Source organism: Anoplophora glabripennis, unplaced genomic scaffold (assembly GCF_000390285.2).
Source record: "Anoplophora glabripennis isolate ALB-LARVAE unplaced genomic scaffold, Agla_2.0 scaffold253, whole genome shotgun sequence".
Classification (NCBI taxonomy): domain Eukaryota; kingdom Metazoa; phylum Arthropoda; class Insecta; order Coleoptera; family Cerambycidae; genus Anoplophora; species Anoplophora glabripennis.
The window spans coordinates 81,451-91,634 of record NW_019416337.1 but is presented as its reverse complement, the minus strand read 5'-3'; the positions used below and the strand labels follow the sequence as shown (position 1 = coordinate 91,634).

Below are 10,184 nucleotides of genomic sequence, written 5' to 3'. Positions count from 1 at the left end.
AATGGATTTTTTTTGCCGTAAGTATCATATGGAATTTTCTCCATTATTTTGCGACGTAGAAAAACAAATAGGATAAGGGAAATGTTTTATATCTTCTGATAACTAAGTTATGAAATACATTATATGGAAAGTTAATTCTGTTCACGATTTGAGTTTGTATCCTTCACATCTTTGATAGCATATTTTTTTGAATGCTATAAACTGTCAAATTTATTATCATGCAGATGTAACTAATATTGAATAACCCTATTTGTAATTTTCATATACGAATTCGTACTGAATACAAAAAAGTACATGTTGTGCCCAATTTCAAATTATTTCACTTTTTAGATTTTAAATTACTTTTTAAAGTTTAACACCCTGTATCTTTTTAACGAAGCGTCCTAAATAAAAACTTTATAGGACTCCCATTAAAATTCACTACAGAATACGAGGTTTGTCACCAATTGTGAATCACACTGTATAGCACCAATAATACAGAAAAAATCTACTAGGGCTTTTTTAGGCTTATTTTTCAAATGGCTTTCAAGTTTCTAGATAATAGGATGCCACTGAAGTTCACAGTGCTGTGGAAATAGTTCATTAAAACAATTACTTATAACAAAATGCATACCATTTATTTTAAAATTTACATATATACAATAACTAATTTAATATTTAATGGTGCAGACCATGCTGCTTATCTTCGTATTGATGAGCTGAAAAAAAAAATAATAAAATAAATACAGATCTGTATATAAATTAATGAAATACGTACGTTAAATAAAATATCATATAACGAATTTCATCAATTCATAAGCTCAATGGCTTCATTACATCTTTTGTTGTCTTTTTGTTTTAAAGTTCATAAAATTTGTATTATAGTCCACTCTTCATCAGATTTTTTATTTATTAATGTCACAATTATTCCTTAAACTGTTTGAAATACGAAAATCTTATTTGCCTCAATATGTTATTGGAATATATTCTTCCCAAAAAAAACATTATACAGGGTGTGCGTTAAACATCCGCTGCCAATATCTCCGAAGTGAAGAAATTTATTTTAGTTCCGGAAATTGGGGTTGTTAGGTCCCTCGAATAGCTTCAAATTGTAGTTAGAATTGTTAGTTCAAATCTTTCTGTATAGATGGCGTGGCGATCCTAAAAAATTTTTTGATTCCTGGAACGTGGAATAGCTTTATTCACATTATATACTAACTAATAAACATTAACTTAAAAAAAAACGAATGATCACCTACAGAAAAAAAAATTGTACAGTGGTAAATTTTATAAGGTGCAGAGATGAACCGTATTTTATCAAATGTTATTAAAAAATGCAGTCATAGGTGGCTCATGTCATTTGTTTAAAATAAAACAATGACAGATGACACATATTAGTTTTCCAATCGTTACAGTTTTATCAGTTTAAGTCTTTCAATTTAACTGTACTAGTTATACGATTTACCATTGTACAATTTCTTTTCTGTAGTTGATCATTTGTTTTTTATAATTTATTGTTTGTTACTTAGTATGTGGTGTGAATAGTCATTATAACAATATTTTAAAAGAATATTTTGTCTTGGTGTGATTTAGATAAAATAATAGTTTTTTCTGTTATATCATACATTGCATATTCATGTCGACATATTTAGAAAGCAAGTAAATATAAGGAAAAACTTTATATTACAAAATTTACTCAAAATTTAACAATCTTTCAGATGAAATGCATTTCCACGTTCCAGGGATCAAAAAATTTTTTAGTATTGCCACGCCATCTATACAGAAAGATTTGAACTAACAGTTCTAACTACAATTTGAAGCTATTCGAGGGAACTAACAACCCCAATTTCCAGAACTAAAATAAATGTCTTCATTTCGGAGATATTGGCAGCGGGAGTAATAAATGGCACACCCTGTATATAGAAAAGAAATTTTTATCTTCGTAGTTACAAGTAATAGAAACTATTATTAATATTATAATAACCAATTAGATGAATTTGTAAAACTTAAACTTAGAAGTATTAAAGTTATGTTAAAGTGAATTTTGTATGGAAAGTTGATTCTGTTTACGATTCTAATGATTTTTGTGAAAATTACAAACAGCCAAGTTTTATTATTACGCAGATGTAACTAATATTGAATTTGTATTATTCATGTACAAGTTCTTATGAATATAAACTACTACAAACTACCCCATCCCTTCTCAATCTATAAACTCATTAAGTTAGAGCTATTTTTAAATAATGTAAAAGAATCAAATCACCTCTGAGATTAAACATTTTTTTAAGAAAGTGTCATAAACTTGGTTTTATAAGCAATAATAAATTGAGTGTTGTAAACTCGGCCTTATCACAGAAAGGCACAAAAAATTAAAAATATATTCGCAAATGAAACTAGAAGAGTTTAAAGTTTTGATGATGCTCATGGGAAAACTGTTGCTGATGACGTTTCAGGAATTCTGAAAGAGAATATTTTTGGCGTAAAATTGACTGCATTTAGTGCAACTTGACCATGCATTCAGTTTTTTAATTTGAATTTTTTATGTGCTTTGTATTTATTCATTTCTAAACGAACGCTACAAAAAAAAATTACCTCATTTTCCGATACCAAAGTGCCAAGTCCATCGTTGTGTGTAATAGCTAGTAACGGGTTTAGATGTTACTCTTATTACTCCTCCTCCATGTTGCGAACTGCTAAAGGCTTCTTTGAACCAGGATCTTATCTCGGTCACGAACGAAGCTGATCCGGATGATTTTATAATTACTTTCAGACTCAGAGATCCGTTGCTCGCCGAAGAGACCGCACTCGAGACAGCTTTGTAAATTTGTCCTAATACAGGCACGCTGGTTAGTACAACGTTCAAGTCGAATCCGGAAGCGATCAATCTTGTTATGGTCAAAACATTAACACTGCGGAATATTTCCACGAAGATGTTGAAGTTTCCACTTGCAGACACTTTGATCGATAGTCCGGGAATGATTTGTTGAAGTATATGTAGTCCAGCTCGGGAATTGAGGAGACGTAGTAAGTACAAGAGGATGGAGAGAATCGATTCCACCGCTTTGACTATCACTGTCAAACGTAATAAGATAGTTATGACTAACAGAAGTACACCACCCACAGCGCCTTTAAGGAGAATAGTAATAATGCCCGATATATCAATTCCTCCAATGACTAACTTTCCTTTTTGTAGATTTTGAACGAATGTAATGAAAGCTTTTACGCTGGTAGATGAGTGACGCGATTCTTGAATTCGGATTACTTCTAGCAAACCCTTTATATAAATTGAGAGGTCCACGCTAGATCTTTCCTCGACGGCGTATTCGATTAAGGTTGCTATCAAAACATCAATTTTTATGCTGTTGTTTCTCAGGGAAATGATTTGATAAATTATTTTCCATACGCCAGTCACCCCTGTTGATACGTCTCCTCCCAATTTTACAATTACTTGTATTAGCACCTCGACTGAATTGAGAATACCCGCGACAATAGATAAATCAACACGAACTACAATCGCCAAGAGAAGATTAATAAGAATTTCCAGTCCATTAGTTGCTCTCAGTAAAAGCGCGATGTCCAGTTGAACCCCAGCTTTAATCAAAGCAGTTAATCCGCCGGTAATTTTTGAGACGAACAGTGCTAAGCCCTCGAAAACATTCGCCAGCCATATGAGGTCACCATGCAATGAAATTAAACCGTGTCCGAAAAGTTTTAGAATACCCTTAAGAGACCCACGTAAAGAAGTGATAATAGAGGTCGTTATCTTCACGAGAATGGTTATCGAAACTTTATCGTTTCCTTGGATTTCTGTTGCGATTCTGCTTGACAATTTAATCAAAAGTTGAGCAATAACTTCTACAATAACAGAGGAAGCTGAAGAGACCTTAAACGTCGTACCAACTTTCTGATCGATGAATACCTGGAGTGACGTTAAGCTTCTGAAGAAGACCTCGAACGATTCCTTGGAACTTATCCAAAGCTTGGAACATTGACCTGCTGCAATATAGACCCCTACACCAGTCTGGATATTTATTATTACAACAGCACCGGAAGTTCCATTGAACAGCCCCACGAGGTTAGCATTTATGTCGATTATAAGCGCTACTTCCGCGGTGATATTCACGATTCCTACCAAGCTAGTTGTTTCGTTGACTATAATTTTCAACCCTCCAGTACTGTTGCCGCCGTCGTCACCTCCCTCGCAAATCCATTCGCACTGCTCTGATGATGCCGCACGATCCTGAAAATGAGCCAAGCCGGACCGGTATCCTGATTTTGCTTCGGGGGCTAGTCGTTTTGCCGAAAGGTATTCTGGAACAAAGAAATCCTATTCGTTAAAATTGAGATAATTGGTATTATTTATTATGCATCACCATTTCCAGTAATATTAAACTGTACTATAACTAACAATACGTAAATGTTTTTCGCCGTGGTTTAACACAGAAATAAATAAACTCTTAAAAATCAAAAACCGAGCTTGGAAAGTTTACAAAAAATCAAAACTGCAGGTTGATTACGATCATTTTAAAAGTCTTCAAACACAGTTGAAATGTTCTGTAAAAATTGCTTATAATAATTATATTATATATTATAATAATTCAAAGCTAAACTCTACTTGTAGGTATATCATCCTTTTATGATAATTCCAAACTTGAAAATCCCCAGGACATTGTGAACGCTTTTGCCCACTATTTTAGTCACTCTTTTATTACATCCTCGAATTATGAACCCGATATTATACATCACATTAATAATAACGCTATACCCGCCATTACATCTTTTAGTGAAGACAGTATTAGAAAATCGATAAGAAAGATTAAAGCAAATATGACAACCGGACCGGATAATGTGCTTGCGTTTATTATAAGAGATTGTGCTACCATCTTTCGTAAACCACTTTTAAAAAATATCAACCTTATTCTTAAGCACAATACCTTTCCTGACTTGTGGAAGCAATCCCGAGTATGTCCTGTTTTTAAGAAAGGCAATAAGAATGATGTTGAGAATTACCGACCTATTGCCATTTTATGCAACTTTTCTAAAATACTTGAAATATTAATTCATGAACACCTTTCCTTTTTCACAAGGCACCTGATAATTTCCGAACAGCATGGATTCATGAAGGGCAGGTCCACAGTGTCGAACCTTGTATGTAGCACCCAGTTTATTGCCGAAACGCTGGATAGGAGGGGTCAGGTGGACGTCATCTATACTGACTTCTCTAAGGCATTTGACAGGCTTGATCACGGTAAACTGTTGTGTAAGCTCGAAGCTTGCGGTGTCAGTAGATCCTTTCTCCAGTTGCTAAAATCATATATTTCCCACCGTGTTGAGTTTATACGGTACCGTGGTCACAGCTGTGTTTTTTAATCAAACATCTGGTGTGCCGCAAGGCTCCATACTTGCACCTTTGCTTTTTATCTTGTATATTAATGATATCGCCCAAGATCTAAATGTTCACTTCTTGTTGTACGCTGATGACCTCAAGCTCTATGTAGATATTAACTCCGAATCCGATTGTTTGCAATCACAGCATGACTTGAATCTGCTTAATGTATGGTGTAATTGTAATCACCTGCCCTTGAATGCTTCCAAATGTAATGTTATGTCATTTGTTCGTAAAAATAGTAGAATTTGTTTTAATGATACTTTAAACAATCAGATACTTAATCGGTTCGAATTTGTTAAAGATCTCGGCATCATTTTTGACGGCAAATTAACATTCAACAAACATATGGAAGAATGCATAGCTGGAGCGTTCAAGAATCTGGGGTTCATACTACGTAACAGTAGAGATTTTAAAAACATATCTACATTACGAGTATTATTTAATAGCTTTGTCAGGCCTAAATTGGAGTACGGCTCTGTAATTTGGTCCCCAAGTTATAATTGTCATATAACGGCATTAGAGAAAGTACAGCGAAGGTTCTTTAAATCCGCAAGTTTCATATTGGATGGGATTTATCCAACCAGAGGGTATTCACAAGACTTATTATTGAAACAATTTGAGATGAGCAGTTTAATTAGAAGGAGGATTATGACTTCTATAATTTTCCTATACAAGCTTGTTAACAATGGTATGGATTGCATTATGCTTACCTCTGTTGTTGGCTACAGAGTTCCTAGAGCCAACGTCAGATCTAATAATTTATTTGTTGTTCCCTACTTCCGTACTAATATTTTGCAGTGGTCTCCTTTGTATATGATGCTAAGAAATTATTGTAACATTGAAGAACGGCTGGATATATTTAACTGTACGGTTGCGAATATAAAGCGTGCTTACACATTTTAAGACCGTGTTTTATTCATCATGTTATATTATCATTGTTAGTTATCTTATATTGTTTTGCCGTTGTTTTTTTTTAACTATTTTTGATGTTCTATTCCGTTTTTATTGTTTTTCTTTATACAATTTTGCTGTTTTATTGTAACTATGCTACTTTTATGTTACATATTTTCTGTTTCTATTCATCCTGGAAAAGGGTTCTCATCCCGTTGGATGAATTAAATTAAATAAATAAATAAACAATATTCTAAATTGTACACTATTTGTACTCTGCCCCTCATCTTGATCTTCTCCCACTACTCGACCGCGTACGCGCGCTCGGCCGTTTTTGAGCATGTTTGGACGAATTTTTCATCTATTTCGCATCATTTTAACGGAAAATTAGAATATACGTTTTGTAATGTTATACTTCTACTTTTAAAATCCGGCTGAAAAATTAAAATCCACCCTCCAACGCATCCAGAAATTTTGCAAGATAGTGCGCCAAAGAATTCAAATTGCAATTGTGCCAAAACGCTAAATTTTCCGATTTTTCCGGACTTTCCTCGTTTCTAATTATCCGATCAGATCGGTTGACCTCTCGTTTTATTCGTATTTCGATTCTCTCCAAATTGTCTTTTCATAGCATTCATATTGCTTTGTTAGTTTTATAAGCAAAAAAATTTAAAAAATCCGTTTTTTGCATAAAAATGTTTATAAAAAATTAATTAATAGTAAACTAGAATAGGAAACATATAAGCATACATCTACAGACTGTCTTTTAGATGATGGCACAGTTACTAGTGTTTGTTACTAGTGTTTTTGTCACAAACAAAACCTCTATTGATTGGCCCATATTATTACTTCTCTATAGACGGCAGATAAACAAATTAAAGAAGCTGTCATATTTGACTTTTCAGTGAGTTTAAGAACGAAGGTTTTGATAACGGAGACAGAGTTTGTCAAAACGTAATCTCGTAAACTACTACCATAAGTAAAATGTGCTTTAATAGTCCAGGCGGTATCTGTTTCAAAAAGTCCATATTTGGGTGAATCGTGTATCCACGGAGATTTTTGGCTTTTTGGCTTTCAAATATCACTAGAAATGAAATTTTTTCTAAGCGCATAAAAAAAGCTTAACTTTTCGCGGCACAATATGTTAAAAAAATTCGAAAAATGTCATATTTTTCTTCGTATTTAATTATGCATCTTTTCAAGAGTTGATTTTAGGCGAAAATGGAAGAGGATAAAAATGTTTGTAATTAAATTTTTTTACAAAAGATGACTAGTTATAAATCGAATGCATCATGATTATTATTGTAAAAATCGAAAAAACGCCAAAAATGAGGTTAAAAAACTACTTTTTATTGAATTTTTTTTGGGATCTCTAAATTGGGTATAGACCTTCAAACTTGGCTCAAGAAAAGTTCATGTTATGTAGAATCATCACAACAAATTTCATCAGAATCGGTTCGATGGATTTTGCATAACAATTTTGCAATCCAGATTTTGAAAAAAAAATTACAAATTTTCAAAATTTTGCACAGCAAAAACCAAGGCCGTTAGATACTTGAAAATTTAATCACATATAGAAGGGCTCTCAAGCTTTCAAACGCTTTTTGTCAAAATTCGAATCCGTCAATTAGGAGAGCTCTGGCGCTTGTTTAAACATTGGTCGAATTTCGCCTAAAATCAACTCTTGAAAAGATACATAATTAAATAGGAAGAAAAATATGACATTTTTCGAATTTTTTTAACATATTGTGCCGCCAAAACGTAAGCCCATCCTTTTTTTAAGCGCATAGAAAAATTTTCATTTTCAGTGATATTTGAAAGCCAAAAAGCCAAAAAACTCCGTGGATCGTGGATATACGATTCACCCAAACCAAAACAGATACCGCCTAGTCTATTAGTATGTCCTGAAAAATAAACTACGTGAATACTGCAAATAAATATTTAGAAACCGGAAAACTATTTTAATAAGTTTGTTACCTATTCTCCTTAGTGTTGCTAATAATATAAGAATATATTTTGATTGTGTATGTAATATTTATTTGCAGCTATACAGAATTCGTTTTATTTTTAATATTTTTAGAAACTATTCTAAAATCTCTATTAGAGAGTTTTGATTGTTTATTGGCAGATTTTTTATCTTTTAAATAAATCAATTTGGCCCTGTTATACATATAAACATTAACTTACATATTTCTTTATATTATAGAATTAAAATTTAGATATAAGTTGTTTCTAAAGAATTTTTATTTTTTTTTAAATTAACATCTAGGAAAGGTAATGTATTATTATTTTCTATTTTTAAAGTAAATTTAATTGTTGGACCTTTATTACTAATATTATCTAGAAAAATGTTTAGTTCCTCAACGGTAAAAGGCCAAAATAGCAAAAATATCGTCTATATATCTCCACCAAATTCTTATTTTAATTGTTAATGTAGTTTTCTTCATCCTTTAGCTTACATAAAGCTTACATGAAGGATTAGAATTTGAGAAATCAAAAACTTACGGAAAAGATTGGGAATTCAGATGGTTCAGCCAAAATTACACAGTAAAAAAAATTAAAAGAAAGTCTACGAATTTGTATCCTTGTTGGCTGTAAATATTAAAAGACGTAAATAATAATAATAATATAATAAACATTATATGATATTTCTAGCTAGGGAAGCACACAGAAGCAACAAAATATAAACTGCTAAACTGTAGTTAAAAAAGAAAGGTCATTTGTTTTGAAAACGAAAAAGGATCCATTTTTCAAAACGTTACCTATAATTGAAATTTGTCTGTTTTTTTTTTTTCAGGACAAGTTGTCCATTAAACAAAGAAAATAAAATTGCAGGATATATTTACATTGCTACAATCACAACGCACCAAAAACATATTAGGAACAATGATTAAAATTAAACATTTGATTAAAAAAATGAGTAATGAACCTAAATAATAAAGCACAACTAAGAATTTATATACATGGTCCACCACTTTTCATTTTCCATACCTTCTGAACTGTTTAATTTAAAAAAAAAAACATGTGTCTACTACTTAACTGAATTGACTCTATTGAAATCTCACACGAAACCAGAGACTTTTCTGATAATATTTATGATATTATAAACTTCTGTACTTTAACTTGAACGTCTTGAGGTCTTCAAGTTTTTCAAACGTAATTTCACTATGACTGGCATAATAAACCAATTTAGATCAAGATCTTAGTATAATTTTGCTTCTTTGAAAAGTTTCAAAGATTTTTTTTATTTAATTATTCATAACGCTGTTGTATTTTATGGTATCTCAATGAAATTTTGTTTAATTTATGTTTTTGAAGATCAACGCCTGGTTAGATACAGAATATATATTGTACGCTGACATTTACATTTACAACAATAAAATTATATTCATTCCTAACAACTTTCTGTTACAAGCGTTTGTAGTTTCTTTCAAAAATCCATTTTCCTTCTATTTCAGTAACAAAAACATTGTTATTGTTTAAATACAACAGAGCTTTAAAATCATGGGTCATTGAGGAGAGTTTTTGAAAATAAAGCTACAACGTATAAAAAATTCTGGTTACTTACCATGACCCAAAGTGCTGCATAGCAGTGCACACAGCAAAATCGAAGTTACTTGAGCCTTCATTTTCGATTTTGACTGTGGTTTGAAATAATTTTTCCTGCTTATATACTGGAAATTACGAAAATCCTTACTATTCCTGACATTCAAGTTATATAAAAAGTATGCATTTATTTACATTTTGTCGATGTTCGAGTGTTTATTTTATGAATAATATTTGGAAATACATAATATCGCCGCTTGATGAGCCTTATCTACTTCGACAATTTCAGAAATATTTCATTGCCGCTTCTAACAATTCCACTTATTCCTATAATGCGCCATGAAAATAAAAACTTTTTATGCCAATGTACGTGTTATGT

General features: G+C 31.9%; 1 protein-coding gene across 1 annotated transcript; it reads right to left on the bottom strand.

The window, feature by feature from the left end:
* Positions 1-595: 595 nt before the first annotated feature.
* On the bottom strand, positions 596-9,936 carry LOC108912997. Its single transcript, XM_018718444.1, has 3 exons — positions 9,828-9,936; positions 2,572-4,290; positions 596-698 (listed from the first exon to the last, which is right to left on the bottom strand). Exons 1-2 carry the CDS (start codon positions 9,886-9,888, stop codon positions 2,573-2,575), a joined length of 1,779 nt encoding a protein of 592 aa, XP_018573960.1. The 5' UTR covers positions 9,889-9,936; the 3' UTR covers positions 596-698; position 2,572.
* Between the last annotated feature and the right edge of the window lie 248 nt (positions 9,937-10,184).